Source organism: Lissotriton vulgaris, chromosome 3_1, assembly GCF_964263255.1.
Source record: "Lissotriton vulgaris chromosome 3_1, aLisVul1.2, whole genome shotgun sequence".
Classification (NCBI taxonomy): domain Eukaryota; kingdom Metazoa; phylum Chordata; class Amphibia; order Caudata; family Salamandridae; genus Lissotriton; species Lissotriton vulgaris.
In genome coordinates, this window is record NC_141689.1 from 1,240,196,530 (window position 1) to 1,240,213,480 (window position 16,951).

The 16,951-nt window shown below is 42.8% G+C and overlaps 1 protein-coding gene across 4 annotated transcripts in view; it reads right to left on the reverse strand.

Moving 5' to 3' along the window:
* The window catches only part of LOC147727721 (uncharacterized), a 181,451-nt gene that overhangs the window by 32,076 nt on the left and 132,424 nt on the right, over nucleotides 1-16,951 (reverse strand). For 2 of the 4 annotated variants that reach the window (XM_086961717.1, XM_086961716.1), the window contains exon 7: nucleotides 2,324-2,440. In XM_086961717.1, coding sequence (XP_086817843.1) covers nucleotides 2,324-2,440 — 117 coding nt within the window. The remainder of the gene's footprint in view (nucleotides 1-2,323; nucleotides 2,441-16,951) is intronic. The other 2 variants (XM_086961719.1, XM_086961718.1) reach the window with 2 other exon arrangements.

The following is a 16,951-nucleotide window of genomic DNA, read 5'->3' on the forward strand; positions in this document are numbered from 1 at the left end:
TTGGATAAGTTACTCCATCTGAGGAGGGCAACAGAGTTGGAGGAGCATTAATACATGCCAGACTGTGTGGCCACTCATTTGTGTGCTGCATCTATTTTCTTGCTTTTCTAAGTTGAGGGCAGGGTATCCCTAGTACCTTGGGTTTTCACTCTTTTCGGGCGGTGTGCGCCACAAGAAAGTCAGGGGAAAGCTTTCCTCTAATCTAAGGAGAATCCAAGGGTAGGCCTTTTCAACCCTGGGTGAGACTACACTGTCCTTAACCTTGTCTTTAAACACACTGTGGGTGTATTTTAACATGCCCTTGAGAATAGGCATGTATTGGGTTGAGTGCCATGTGTGTGAAAGCGTCTTGACTAAAAAAGTCATCGTCCTCAGTGATAGTATGTAAGTCTCACTTGTGAAAGTTGGCCATCCTCTATACGGCTTCATGATATGAAGTAAAAATGTGGAGGGGCAGGCTTTGCGAGACAGAGGTCAGGATCATTGTCACCTGGGGGACGACCCCATAATCATCCCAAAGATCATCTTAGGGCACTGGGTCGTACGGGGCAACATATGGATCTGCAGGATCTATCGGGCTGCCCTCCCCATATGAGGAATGTGATGACCTCCCTGACAAAGCTGGAGGGGGACCGAAGGGCGAGGGGGGCGTAGTCATTTAGCCAGAGGAGGAGGTTGAGAAGGCAGGTGGCTGGTGCCCTAATCTTGATGTTTCTTGGGAGGAGGTAGCAGCACTACAGCAAGCTGCTTCTTGAAGGTAAGTTCCTTTTGCTAGGAAGTGTGTTTAGCACCTTAGGTGGGGGTTTACCAACAATTTTACTCATTTGAGGGTGAATAAAAATTAATCTCTGGCTACTGTCCAACCCATCCTGGAGGCACTGTAAGAAGGGAGCCTTGGGATCCAAGGAGTCTGTTGAAGAAGGCTTCTTGAATGGATGAGACGGCACCAATATGTGCTTCAGTTCTGAAGATGGTCTTGACGTCTTATTCCACTGAGTAGTCTGCAGAGTCAAGGTTGCACTGAGGAATTGGAAGGCGTTGAAGGCACTGCCAGCGCCAAAGAAGGCTGTATCACATGTGGAAGTTTTGCCGTATGAGCTGAAATCACCTCTGAGGCCTTATGACAGTGTCAGCCATGGCTGGGATGCAGTGGCGGTCCAGAAGGCTGTTGGCACTAGTGGACCGACGCCCATCTCCCTGAAGGGTGGTGGTTGACTAGTTGGTGTGAGTGATGGAACACAGTACTCATGGTCGGCATCTTCCGACGTGTTTCCCGGTGGGGGTGTCTGGTCGTTGCCTTCAAAGCCCAAAAGAGAGCTTGGCTCGGAATTGAAACAGGCTGGTTGCCCTGCAAAGTTGGAAGTGCTTACATGTTCTTTGACGTCTGCACGGAAGATGTCAGGGGTATTGTCGCCTTGTTCCGAGGACATCGCTGGTTGTGTCAGTACCTGAGGGTTCTATTGGACTGGAATGTGCGGCAAGCGGAGCAGCAGACCTTGTCATGCTCTGGTGACAAGCAGAGGTTGCAGACCTAGTGTGATCATGCCACAAGTTTTTGGAATGGCACTATTAGCAATACTGAGAGGGGGCCCTTTCCATCACGGCCTGCACATCTCAAAGCAGGTGGTCGAAGAGAAAGTTCAAGGGGGCTGAAACCCCGACAAAGTGCCAATGAATATCTCGAAATGGACCAGACGGGACAGAGACGAACAAACTGAAAACACAATTGTTTTGTGCCTAACGGAGTGGAAGCACCGGAAGGCCCCGACAACTGATACCAGTCGACATCGATTTGGAGCTTCAGTGACACACGTCTGAATCCGACGACAGAAGAAAACACTCTAACAATGGAACTGATGATCATGCGCAATACCAGCCATAGGAGGAGTCACAAAACCTTGTAACTCGGAAGATTTCTTCGAAGAAAGACACGTTGTACACATCTGAGTTATACACATCTGAGCACAACACTAGATGGCAGGAGTATGCAGGGCAAGTGTATCTATAGCTATACATGTCAAACATATATTGTCTTGAAGAAAAAGAAAAAAACACTTATCAAATGCAAATCCACTTTTGCTAAGCATTTAAACAGATGTAATGTACCCGACATATGTGTATGCATGTGTAAATGGTAATTTAAAGTAATCCTCAATTTTTAACAACATTCTAAAAATCATTAAATTACTTCAAATACAGGTGTTAATCTACAGGAATAGATTTACAATTTTTCCTTTGAATCAGGCTTATATGTTATACGTTAACATGCTTCATTATGTCAAAACTCAAGTTGTTGAGTCTCCCTCCACAGCATGTTACTTACCTACTATACTATTAATGTTTTTTACTCTTTGATCAGGTTGGTTGTTCATGGAATAGGCTTCTTGCTCTTCTTTTATATTAAATTCAACGCCTACTGAAAAAGGTATATTTTCTGTAACTCAAAATAAAAGAACACACACATGCTATTAGAAGACGCAATAAGAAAGTACGAAATATTGAGTATGCACACAGGTTTAAAAAGGTTTAAAAAGGCATAAAGTAGTGACACAAATTTATCAAATGACCACGGGATAAATTTAATAGGACATGCCTTTGCCCCTAGTGAAATAACAGGAAGTTGGCAATGTGACATATGGAGTGAGTAAAAAAGGGAATTAGGTGTTTAATATATTAAAAATAATTTAAAACATTAAAAGCTATGGTTTCGAACCATGTATTGACTAGAGCACTGTCCTGGTCCTAGATTTACTGTATATGGATGCAAGAGAAAAAGCCTGTAAAACCCACCTTCCTGGATGTGCCAAGATTCCGCTAAAAGAGAAGGAGTGTTTGAGGGTTCTCATTCTTGGCTCTAAAATTGTGGAACTACCTACCTGTAGCTCTGCAAGGCAATTATCAATACCTCAATTTCAGGAAACAAACTTGAAACTTATTTGTTTAATTACGCCAGTTTCTCTATGTTCATTCCACTGAGGTGTTTTCTACTGCCCTCACCCATTGATTTCCTACTTCCCAAAATTCTTTGACTAAGAAAGAAGTAGAGTTCTTCAGGTTTCAGTGGCACCAATTATCATAATGATTACATTACCTAAATTACATCACAGGAAACATATCATAATGCAGAAAATCACATCATGCTGCATTCAATGGATCCACATCAGAGTTAAGATCAGTGCAGTGTGGAACATCAAGTGATACTATGCTCTAAAGTGTTAAGTCTCACAATGTGTAAACTGTCAGACACCTTGAGACTATGCTCAAAGATGTCCAACTCACATTCGAAGACAGTGACCACAGCCCAGGAAGCAGATTTATATGGAAAATAGACTTCTTTCAGTCATGCCAAGTACACCTTTTTCCTTAAATGCCAGCTTAATGTGGGCTGCAGCCTGCCCCTCCTCCAGTGTCACAAATGATGCTTCTTTGTGCCAAGGCTTATTTGAAATCTGTGGAATGCATGACAGAAACCAAAAACAGGAGACAAATGCTGTTCTTTAGTCAAACCCTGGAAAGAATATACTTGTTGCTTGTACTTTTATGAACAAGCTGAGAAAGGTGGGAAGGAACACGGAAAACGTGCAGGGTGGGAAATTGCGGGGAATATTATAGGGGAAGGAGAGAACACATGCATTCTATGGAATGCTCAAAGAAAAAAAGAAAGTAGTTCCCTGGTGTGAGCCAAGGAAGGACACAAGCCATTCCATCAAAAGGATGGTAAATAAGCTGATCTCCAGAGGAGGGACAAACACAAGAAGAAGATGAGCCATTGAATAAAAACCAATAAATGAGATTACCAAGACAGCCAACCAATAATAAGCAATGAGATGACCAAAAGGCCACTTTCTGAATTGGTTTTGTATACACAATAAGACCTGGGTAACAGATAAAGACGAATTTAAGTAAAAAGTGGCGTTTGCAACAAGAAAGCTGCAAAAATGTTACAGGAGGATTTCCACAAAAATATATAAAAAATACATTTCCACAGACTTTCCATTGAAAATCAAATGGGAATTTCTCAAAAGCATGTGTTTTCACTATCCTTCTGTTTAAAACGTGGAAATTGCAAATAAATTGTAATGATGTTTAGCACAGACTCTTGGGTCCATCAGAGGAATGCCTTCGTTCAGTCGAATCACATCCAAGGGAAAAAATATATGTTCAACATGCAGCCAGCTTGTTTGACACAAAAAGTTCATATGTAAATTCCAAACTAAGAAGAACAAAATACACTGAAACAAATTGTGACCCTACGAACAATAATGACATTTAGAAATAATGGCCTTATTCACAAAGGTAAATTTACACTTTTGGTGTATGTTTACTATTTTTTCACTATTCACAAACTACAAGTGTAGTTTTAAGTACAGTATTTTTACGACTGCAGAGAACCCTGCACATAAAAAGACAGGACAGTCTCTGCAGTCATGAAGATACTCCGCATAAAACTACACTCTTAGTTTGTAAATAGCAAAAATAAATGTCAACTTAAACCAAAAATGTAAGTTTACCATTGTGAATAAGGCTCAATCATAGTAAAACGTGCAAAAATAATGAGGGAACGTGGCAGAGGGAGGTGCTGTGTACATGGCCTTGTGGAAGGTCTGGCCCAGCACCGACAACACACTGGGCACAATTTTAAACTGCCTAGCAGGACCCGAAAGAAGGAGTGCTGGGCTCAGGGCCTGAGGGCATGCCCCGTTGGTGCTAGGTCTAGCCAGAGGCCAGGATCTGTTTCAGTGCCCTGTGGTATTTCGGTGAAGGGATAACAAACAGATAAGTCCTGCCCACTGGGCCACTGATAATGTGGGTGCTGGGTTCAGCACATTTTCCTGTTTGGCACAAGGACTAGGTAAACCCCGACCTCCGTGCATACAGCGTTTTGGTATGGATAAAGTGAGCTCTGGACTCTGAAAGCCATTCCACAAAGCACTGGGCCTGGCCAGTCCCTGTGTTGAGTGCCTGAAGGGTTTGGGGAATGGTTGCACCCAGTGGACTTTGGGGTGCATGGCCACCAAGCACCGACAGTGATGCCACTGATGATGGCACTGATGATGTAATTTGTTATGTCCTCAAATGATGCCACTGTGATTTCACTTGCGAGGTCGTGGGCAGTGCTCTAGAGAGGTTATGCCTGCACAGATAAGCCTAACGACAGAAATTCAATTTGAACGGGTTTGAATCATGCCCATAACCTATCTACATTGATTCAAGGAACTATTCACTAAAAGTGATCAATTTAAGAAATACTTGGAAAAACTGACTTTAGGCAAGGTATTTTCTTCCTCCCATTAAGGATTTTGCATGATGAAAAATGTGTTTCCTTTGGGAATCTAAACCAGCAATAAGAAGTGTGATCTTCTTGCATCAGTGTGGGATAAAAAAAAAATATATATATATATATATATTCCGTAGACTGGAATCTAGATATATTGTAGACCTGTCTACTAAACATCCGGGAGGACTGAATAGTGGCGAAGAATTGTCATGTCATCTGGGAAAGTAAGACCACAGTAATGACAAATTCCCTCTTTAAGGCCTGTCCTGCAAACTGTCTACCTAGGAACAACCTGTATATAGTGTATGTATTGTATTTCTGAAACACTAAAGCTTTCACCATTCGATGTTGGAATGAATTAGAGAATATACCTTTGTATAAATTAACCTTCCTTTCAAACCTTTCTTGTTTTACTCTTTTCCTAAACTCTTCTAGTTTTCTTTCTTTGCTTGAACTATATTCTAACCCTTTTGTCTTTGTTCTTTTTCTTTGACTCTCCTCTTTTCCTTCTTTTCTTTTCTCTCTAACCCTTCTGCATATCCTGACGTGTTATGGAAGAGATGTAATTATGTAGATATGTATATGATAAATATGTGTATATACGAACAGAAATTGCCAATATGAGACTATGATCTGATGGGAAATGTTTTTCTATATTGGGCACTCTCTTGTGGGGGTCAGAAAATTATAGTGAAAATTAACCCTGAGTAGCCCTATGATGAAATGTAGCATCCCTATGAGCCTTCTGGCTTTTTTAGTTTCTTGGCCTTTCTGAATAATGTGGATACACCATAGATGTATGCCACACGTCATGACTTTCCCCCTCCTCCCTTCTTCCCCCCCTCTCACACCCCCCCCCTCCTTTCCTCCTCCTTCCTCTTTTTTAGGATGGTTATCCCCTGGATAGAGTAAATTTCTGATACATTTTTGATAAGTTTCTGATAGATTCTGGATGAATATTTCTAAGAAATGAATCTTCATGCCTAATTTTGACGAATCTCTATGATGATTCTCTTGAAGAATTTCGTATGAAATGTTATATTACTCTTACTCTGTGTTTTTGGGCCTTTATTGCTTATTTGATTATTCGTTTGTATGTATGGCATTGTACAGTTCAACATAGGACACCAGCCGATCCACGGCTTAATTCTAACGTGAGAATATATGGATGTATTAGACCATATCCCTGTTTGGATAGAACACCTTTCCAAGATGGCGCCCATTGTGGCACACAGGGGTGAAGTCCTATGTTTATGTCAATGCTTATCTACTTTCACATTTAATGGGATGTTTGTTAACGACAAGTGACACACTGACGAAGGCTAACGCCGAAACGCGTCTGTGCTTTTTGTTCCCAAAAGATTAAATCACCTGGACAAACTCTTGGTCCACGAGTGCTGCCTCTTTCTTGTTAAACTGAGGAGGGTTTTCGAGCGATATATATATATATATATTCACTGAAAAAAACATAGGTTATAGACCATATATAGTTAGGAATTTGCATTTACAAAACCTTGAAAATTCACTGAAAAAACCATAGGTTATAGACCATATATAGTTAGGGATTAGCATTTACAAAACCTTATTTTATTCGCACAAAACCATTGAAATTCCATATATAGTTAGTTGCACTAACTATATATCGCGCACATGCAATCCACTGCTAATGATGTCACATATTACATCATTCATGACATGGTCAGTGACATCACTGATGACATCTCAAATGACATCACTGATGACATCACTGATGACAACACCCAGTGACTGTATGTTTCTGTAAAGTTAAAATATGTCTTACATATTGAAGAATGAGTGGATGTATAAGTGTCTGGATGAAGGATTTAGTAGGTGCATGACTGACTGTATGAGAGAATGATTAAATGTGTCTCACTGAGTGCATGGGTTAGTGACTAAACTGTCTTAATTTGTGCATCATTATATATGTTGTTCTGTAAACTGCTGCATGTTTAAATCAGTAGCTATATGAGTAACTATATGGGTTATTGAATGGTTGCCCAAGTATTTGTATGGGAGACTGAGTGTGTGTGTGGGTGGCTGGGAGGTGTGTGACTCTGTGCATAGATGTGTGAGTAGTTGATTCACTAAATGTATGGGTTCAAAAGTGCATGTGGAAACAGCTGTATGGACAGTTGACTGTCTGCATGAGTGTATTGGTGATTGAATGGATTTCTCAGTGCTACATGTCAAAGTAAGTAGATATGTAAAACACAGTACATGTGAGAGTTGACATATATAAATAACTGTGCATAAGAGCCAGTGAATGTGTGAGTGGCTGTATGGATCATTGTGAATTTGTATCAGGGATTGTATAAGAAAGTAAATATGTGTTAGTATATGTATGAATAAGTAAGGTGTGTATAACTGTATAGTTGAGGAAATGGAGTTGTGATTGATTCTTTTCATGACTGACTAGATGTATGAGTAACTCCATGGATGAGTGACAATCTGTGAGTGTCTGTTTACACTGATTGTATCTAAGGTTATATTAAAGTCTGAAGAGGTTCATCGTATTATCACATGAATTATATTATCAGTGATGTGATCAGTAATGTCAAATGAGATGTCATCAGTGATGTCATTTGAGATGTCATCAGTGATGTCATCAGTGATGTCACTGACCATGTCATGAATGATGTAATATGTGACATCATTAGCAGTGGATTGCGGGTGCGCGATATATAGCTAGTGCAACTAACTATATATGGAATTTCAATGGTTTTGTGCGAGTAAAATAAGGTTTTGTAAATGCTAATCCCTAACTATATATGGTCTATAACCTATGGTTTTTTCAGTGAATTTTCAAGGTTTTGTAAATGCAAATTCCTAACTATATATGGTCTATAACCTATGGTTTTTTCAGTGAATTTCATTGGTTTTTTAAAAGCTAATATCTATTGCTGTAAAATATATTCTTTATTACGTGACGTATCACATAGCCCGTGAGGCGCCTCATGACGCATCGCATAACCGTGACGTATAGTCTCTGCAGCGCAAACAAAACCCGTAACGTAAGCGTGCCGGAGCACGCTTACAGATATATATATATTTTTTTAACCTTAATTAGACAAAATCCACACGTGCACATATCTTGAGGCCTTGCAAAGGCACATCAAACAAACAGTCCCTACAATTTTGCCAAGTTTGGTGGAAATCTACTCCTTTAAATTTTATTTTACTGTTTCTCTTGATTTTCCCCTTGTTACGCTTACCGGAACGCTACCCAGTATGCAAACAAATGCTCCAAAAACACAATATGTCAGACTCCCGTTACGCTGCCGGTTAGCTGCCCGGTTAACGTACCGGGAAGCGCCTCTACCGCGAAAAATCACAATTTTTTTTTCTTTTGCCCCGCGGGGAACTTTAATAGCCCCTCATCAATCCTAGGGGTTCAGGAGGGGTCTACCTTACCCCTTTCCTTCATTTACACCTTTTTTTTTTCCACCTCTTGTCTCTCGATCCCACCGAGAGACAAGATGGACTGTTTACAATGTTAACAGCCAATCAGCTTCTCCTCAGACTCCCGTTACGCTGCCGGTTAGCTGCCCGGTTCGCGTACCAAGACGCGTCTCTACGGCGAAAAAAATCGCAATTTTTTTTTTTTTTGCCCCGCGTGGCTCTATAATATCCCCCTCATCAATCCAAGGGGGTCAGAAGGGGTCTACCTTGCCCCCTTTCCTTCATTTCCCCCTTTGTTTTGGCCTCCTCTTGTCTCTCGATCCTACCGAGAGACAAGATGGCGGCCGCTCCGGACTGTTTAGAATGTTGACAGACACCGGAGAGCCAATCAGCTTCGCTTCGCAAAGTTCCGTTACGCGTCAAGTACGCGAACCGGAGCGCTGCCCGATATATATATCTTTTTTTGAACGTTAATTTCTCATAATCCACTGGAGCACATATATTGAGACCTAGCAAAGGCACATCGGGCTAACAGTCCCTACAATTTTGCCAAGTTTCGTGCAAATCCATTCAGCCGTTCGAGCTAAAAGTGAGGCCAACCGCCCTATGGAAATTAACATGGGAAAAACGCGTTTTGGGACCCCCCTTTTTTCTCGGCCCCCCCTTGACGAACCCCCCCAAATTTTCAGGGGCTGCTCAGAAACAAAATGTGCCATTTTCCTGAAAATTTCAGCCAATTCCGTCCACAAACGCCAAAGTTATTAGACATAGAATTTTCAAAAATCCCATAGAGAAAAACATCCTAACTATATATACCTACTGGCGACCGCCAGTAGGTAATATATATATATATATATATATATATATATTGATTACCAATCGATTTCCCTCTGATGAAAGGAAGGCACTGACTCACTGACGTCATGTGATCAAGCGCTCTGTGTAGCGCGAAACGCGTCATGATGGCTGGGAGCACTAACACCGAATAAACCACCTTGCACAAAACTTGGGTCAGTGTTTTCAGGACGAGCTGAGCCTGCCTTGCAGCCGGATTATCCTTGGAATATATATATATATATATATATATATATATATATATATATATTGATTACCAATCCATTTCCCTCTGATGAAAGGAAGGCACTGACTCCGTGACTTTAACTCAAGAAAAGTTTTAATCCGACATGCTGCACAGACGCGTTTCGGCGGAAGCCTCCGCCTTGCTCACTTAACTCTGCAGTGAATGGCATACGTATATATAACAAACAACATGCTGACACATCAAGAGCAGACCTTACATCGTGATAGGCTGTTCGTAGTCATAGTAACCTATGAGTCATGGTTAAACACACTAAATCATAGACACGGAAGATTCTGTAGTTTTTTGAGGCAAGTGTCCGTGATCCATCCTATGACACCAGCGGAAAGTGACACATACTGAGTATAGAAACGTTAACATCTCCATGCTTGTTAACAATATCACTGCATGAGACCTATAACAATATTTTGCTTATGTCTGAGTACCGTTTCTACCATAGTTAACATGACTGCGAGCTAATGCTGAACACTTAAGCCTCATTGTACATTACATAAAATATTGCAGTTCATGTTGGCTCACTATGGTGCAAATATAATATTTCGTAGTGTTTACTTCACATTACATCCTCTCCAAGTGGAGTTTTGCGCTGCATATATAAACATTTTGGTGTTCACGTGTGCGCTTGACATATGCACCAGTCTTCCGCTTATGCTGTGTATGGCGTACTACACAGTCCCATTGTATTTAGTGTGTGTCATACATGCTGAAACATAGCATTTTCCCAAATTATAACCAAATAATACATTTTCAAATTATTTATACGGTGCAGAGGTAAAAAATATGAATGGGATCAACTAGTCGGGAGGGGTCCTATTCTGGATTATAAATGGACAGTTAAGGCTTCGTCTGAATTCAACCCATTCGGGATTTTTGAGTTTAACAAGATTATATATTCTTGATTCAAGACGTCTTAAAGCAAGTTTCCACCCCTTGGATTTTTAGGGACACTGTCTATGACATAATAGGATATATGTTTTATATTCCCATCATGTTGAGTGTTTATGTGTCTGGCCACAGGATATGTTGGATCGTTGTTTGTAATGGCACGCAAATGTTGGAGAATTCTCACATGAGCTTGGTGGATAGTGCTCCCAACATAGCGTTTGCCACAGCTGCAGACCAGAACATATACGGAATACTCCGTTTTACATGATATATATATATATGCCACAAATCCTCGAACCTCCACGCCGGCGGCGTGGCGAAAGAAGAAGCAGAACCCCACGTTTCAGGCAAGATGTAAAATTTATTGCAACCTTTCAATGACGCGTTTTGAGTACGGTGTACTCTTGTTTATATATATATATATATATATATATATATATATATATATATATATATATATATATATATATATATATATATATATATATATATATATATATATATATATATATATATATATATATATATATATATATATATATATATATATATATATATATATATATATATATATATATTTAGCACTAATACATTATATCCCAAGGACTGACTTAGAATTATGGTTCACATATTTGTGTCTTCATTCCAAAGCGCTTGCTGCAGAGTGGCACCTAGGGTACACACATGTGTGTGATCTGTGTGTAGAAACACATCTATGGTTTGAAATGACAGTCATCCTTCACTTATCTCTTCACAATAAAGTGGTTCTTTCCTCTCTCAAGTAAACTGTAGTTTGCTGGCCAGATAGTCGTAGGTCAAAAATCTCCGTGGTGTTTACAGAGTGCTGTCGAAGACTGCGGAGTAAGACACTAATATACTTTGATGCTGTTTTCTACGGATAAGAAATTCAAGTTGGGAACTAACCAATATGCTTTGTAATGATATTCTTCAAGCAATACAACATTACCTCTTGTGAACATAGTTCTAGTTAATCAAAGACATAAAATACTATACACCCAATCTTATGGTGTGGCCCCTGAATCGTGTAACTACAGTATGTACGTTATGCAGGGTTGTGTTGTAATTTCTTTGTCTATTCCACATTAGGCTCCTAGGTGTACCTGAGGGAGCAGAACAGTATATGTGTGTGATATTACAGGATGCAAAGTTTAATTTCTTATTTTTAAAACCCGATATTCATTTGCACATCAAGATGCAGTTATGTGGGTGTATCTAAAGGGCAATGGTAGACGTCCTTCAATGAACAAGAGAGCAAGGTCCTTACTCCTGTTCACAATTATTACAGCTTCATATGCATATGAGAAATTGGATTGGTACATAGGTACATATGTTGTATTTGGTAAGTCATTAGGAACCCATCCTTTCCTTGTCTCTCTTACTCGTGCTTAAAGGGTTGAGCTTTACACCTATATTCTATGTATCATCCTTAGATCCACACTAATGCCTTCCTTCAGACACAAGGCAGGTTGGCTAGAACCCCACCCAGTGTAAGGTTTTCATACTAAATTTCTAATCTGTTCCCCCAACCATGTGCCAACTCTTTCTCTACCCTAGATTCCTGAGTCACAAACACACGCTGCTACATCACCAACCAGCTTCACTGAGTCACCTCCAAATTCAACCTCTATTCCTTCAAAGCAAATCTTCTTTGGATTGCCCTCACTGTATAGTTGACGGCACCTACCCGACAGCTTGGGGTAAAGAAAGATTCAGAAAACAGCCATGTTTCTATTTGAGAACCTAGTAATGAGGGAACCTGTCAGAACCCCTTTCAAAGGCACACTCAGGGGCTACTTGGCCAAACAGCGGTGGTTGAGGCCTTTCACTCCTGGTGTCCTGGGCCCCGACCTGCTATGGGTCCTGAGCAACTGAACCAAGCACCGCCTCTGCACTTCACTCTCAGTGGTAGCTGTGGTCTAGTAGTCAAGGCTCCCTCAAGTGGAATGTAGATACAGGTCAGCACACAAGGCTCATAACTCAAAATGCAAACAATGCACGCAATAAATCAATGTCCAGTCCAATACTCCCTTTTATGGAATGGAATGGAATGGAAGTAGATTTGTTGAGCGCATGGTTACCCGGAGGCGTCCCAGCGCTATAGAGCAGCGATTACTGGGGAGGAAATGCTGAGTTAAGGGCCCGGGGGGAAGAGGAAGGTTTTAAGAAGCTTACGAAACCGCAGGTAGCTGGGTTCAGTACGCAACAGGAGCGGGAGTGAGTTCCACAAAGTTGCTGCGTTAACGGAGAAACGACGGCCTCCTGTTCACGCCCTTTTCACTCTGGGGACTTTGGCCAGACAACCGTTATCAGAGCGAAGGGTCCTGTTGGCCTTGTAGGGACACACTAAACTCCTCAGAATAGGTGGTCCCTTACCCTGTAAGGATTTATGGACAATACACAAGGATTTGAACTTTATCCTCTCCCGAATAGGCAGCCAATGAAGAAATCTTAGGGCGGGTCTGGCTGAGGAATGTGCAGATGAACCTGTGAGCAGTCTAGCTGCTGAGTTTTGGATCCGTTGTAGTTTGTTGATATTAGCTTCTGGAGCGCCCAGATAGAGGGCGTTGCAGTAATCCAGCCTTGAAAGGATTAATCCTTGAATGAGAAGCTTCCTTGAGTGGGGAGGTAGAAGGGGGGAGGACTTTTCGGGCTGAACGAAGTAGGCCGAAGCATATGCCAGCTGTTTTTTTGGCTTGAGCTCTAAATGAAAGGTCCTGTTTGAGCCAAACCCCTAAGCTTTTAATTTCATTTTTAAGGGGGGGAAACGCCCCCATGCAGGCAGGCCAAATGGAGTCGGATAAGAATGTCGACTTATGTCCTAGGACCATAAGCTCAGTTTTGGCTCCATTTAATTTCAACAGGGATTTACTCATCCAGGCATGTATATTGGACAGACAGGAGAGAAGTTTTCCAGAGCACTGGTCCAGTTGAGTGAGCGAGACGACAAGTTGTGTGTCATCCGCGTAGGTGACTACTTTAATCCCAAACAGAGTAACCACGTCTCAGTGGGGCCATGTACACGTTGAACAAAGTAGGGCTCAACGAGGAGCCCTGCGGTACACCACACTGGAGGGGGATTGAGAAGTCCAGCTGAGGCTTTTTAGGTCGAGCTGATGTGGCATTCATGCGAAGCATGAATGCATCAGCTCGACAACTTATGCTGCCCGTATTTAGGAGAGTGGACAGCAATCAGACGCGCGCTTTCACTCTGTCAGATTTCACCTTGGGAGCGAGCGTCTAAGCTGCGCTTGCGCAGACTAACTCGCTTCCCTAACTCGCTTCCCTCGCACGCATTAACTGCACAGATACAGCCATCCCCCACCCCTCTGCACGCACGCGCACACATACACACGCTACCGCCCCCTCACCCCACCCACACACACACACATACACGCAGACAGGCATAACACACGCAGGCACATACAAGCGCGCGCACCCCCCTCCCAGTCTTACAAACCCGCACACACACACTTCCAACCCCGCTCACCGGGCACAAGCAGGGCTTCCATTACGGGGGGGCTGGCACCGTCAAAGTGCCCCGAGGCCCCCCTCACGGCTCCTCTCGTCCTGTTCCTCGCTGTCAGACCAGACTCCGCAGCCCGCTCCGTTGTTTCTCCGCCCCTTCAGTGCGTGTCAAGCCTCTCCTTTCTCCCGGCCGGAAATCCCTTTTGCGTGTCAGGCCTCGTTTTCGGAACTGAACTGCAATGCCGAGAGCTTGTTACTTTCATGACTTTTCTTTTACTAATTGCTGCGCGTCTTCAGTTTCCACCGAGAACACGCCAATGGTACCAACAAAGAGCTGGTCACAACTTCGTACTTCTGTACACTTTAACAACTGTACTTTGAGGTAAGCGCCGATAGCATGATTCAACTCCTGGTGTTTCTCACTCTGTGGGTCCAGTACTGCCTTCATACATCTTCGATATATTACCTGAATTGGTACTAAGTCACTCTTGGCACCTCGCACTGTGGAACATTGCTCAGACTCGCATGTGCCACGTTTGCGATCATATATTGAGCAAAAACACGTTTTAGATGTTTATTTTCATTCACTACCTCATTGTTTCCTTTAGGACGAACATAGCATGTTTGCACATTGTATTTCCACACCCGTCCTTACACCACATTTTTTCACATGAACTCGCCATTTTTCATCACAGTGAGACGCGTTCCTTAGCAATTTTGAGCACATCGGTGTGTTAAAAGCCTCTGCTGCCACCTTGTGGGTTGTTGACTCCTTCCGTATGATAAAGAAACGGAACTTCATTTTTAAATGGCTGTTGTTTTTTTTTACCTTGTTTCTTTCAAACGTGCGATAACCATTTCGACAGCGCAATTCTACCTACGCCATTGTAGTCGTGGCGCCATCATGGCTCTGCGATTTTGCTTAGACTATTGTGATAAAGAGCAAACATGTAACGTGACATGTGCATTACGCTTGATTGTTTGGGGACACCTTTCCTTAAATTGAGGCATTCCCGAACATTGCTCAAACAAAAATGTTGTTCCTTTCGTTCCAGTTTTCCCTAGTTTTAATTGTTAGTGCAAGCGGTAGTTAGGCAGTGGCTGCATACATTTTCCGTCTGTTACTGGCATTTCTTGTTTGTGTTTACTCCCGAGTAGCGTCATTTAAACCTCAGGCAAGGCACAGTTGTGCTCAGTGAAAGAATACACCCCCTCCCCCCATCTCCTCCCTGATCCATGAACAGCCCTGCCCCTCCCTTATTTGGCCTCGCTGAGTCGCTGTGCTTTCACTTCCGCTCTTTTATTTTAGAGCTGCTGCTTGCACTTCTTACTACCTGCAACTAGTGCTTTAAGAGGGTCGGGGTCTCCATTTCTGTTCTCACCCTCAAGGGGATTTTTAGGTCTCGGCCTGAGCAGGAATGCACCCCTCAACAGCTGGCAAGGGTTCCATGCCAAGTGTGACACAAGAGCCACCTGGCTGGACCTTTAACATGCTTCCAGGTCACAGCTAAATTGCATCATGCCTCAGCTTGCATTGTAACTTTCCAGTTGCGCTATCTGTCCCCGTTTTCTTTGCTCCTTCCCGTTATCCGTGTTCACTTTGCTCCGGCCCTCTCCCCTTGGTAGTTTGTGTTGCCTTTCCAGACCCCCACCGCCCGTTGTCCCCGTTCAATTTCTTCCCTTGCCCTCCTGTTGTTTGTGTTTTTACCCCAGTAGCCCTCTACCCCTCGCATTTTCCATGTTGTCTTTACTCCCGCCCATCTGGTTACCTCACAGCGCTCGAAGGTACCTCATAGCGCTATTTTTGTGTAATACGAGTGCGTCTGATAAAAGTAGCACCTCTGCAATATCACGTTTATGTTGTTTTTTGAACAGAACAAAATATTGTGTAGGTATACGTGTGTATTTGAAGATACGTATATGACCATTTGTAACTGCGCTTTTATCTTTCTGCTTTTGAACGCACTGATGCTTACAGTTACATCGCTGTTTTTCCGTCTGTTACTGGCATTTCTTGTTTGTGTTTACTCCCGAGTAGCGTCATTTAAACCTCAGCCAAGGCACAGTTGTGCTCAGTGAAAGAATAGCCCCCCCCCCCATCATCTCCTCCCTGATCCATGAAGCAGCCCTGCCCCTCCCTTATTTGGCCTCGCTGTGCTTTCACTTCCGCTCTTTTATTTTAGAGCTGCTGCTTGCACTTTTTACTACCTGCACCTAGTGCTTTAAGAGGGTCGAGATCTCCATTTCTGTTCTCACCCTCAAGGGGATTTTTAGGTCTCGGCCTGAGCAGGAATGCACCCCTCAACAGCTGGCAAGAGTTCCATGCCAAGTGTGACACAAGAGCCACCTGGCTGGACCTTTAACATGCTTCCAGGTCACAGCTAAATTGCATCATGCCTCAGCTTGCATTGTAACTTTCCAGTTGCGCTATCTGTCCCCGTTTTCTTTGCTCCTTCCCGTTATCCGTGTTCACTTTGCTACGACCCTCTCCCCTTGGTAGTTCGTGTTGCCTTTCCAGACCCCCACCTCCCGTTGTCCCCGTTCAATTTCTTCCTGCACCCTCCTGTTTGTGTTTTTACCCCTCTACCCCTCGCATTTTCCATGTTGTCTTTACTCCCGCCCATCTGGTTGTCTGTGTTGTCTTTACTCCCTCTCTCCCCTCCCCTCTTCACTCTCTCCTTACTCTCCCCTCTCTCCTCACTCTCCCCTCCCCCTCTCTCTCCCCTCTCTCCTCACTCTCCCCTCTCTCCTCACTCCCCCTCCCTCTCTCCTCGCTCTTCCCT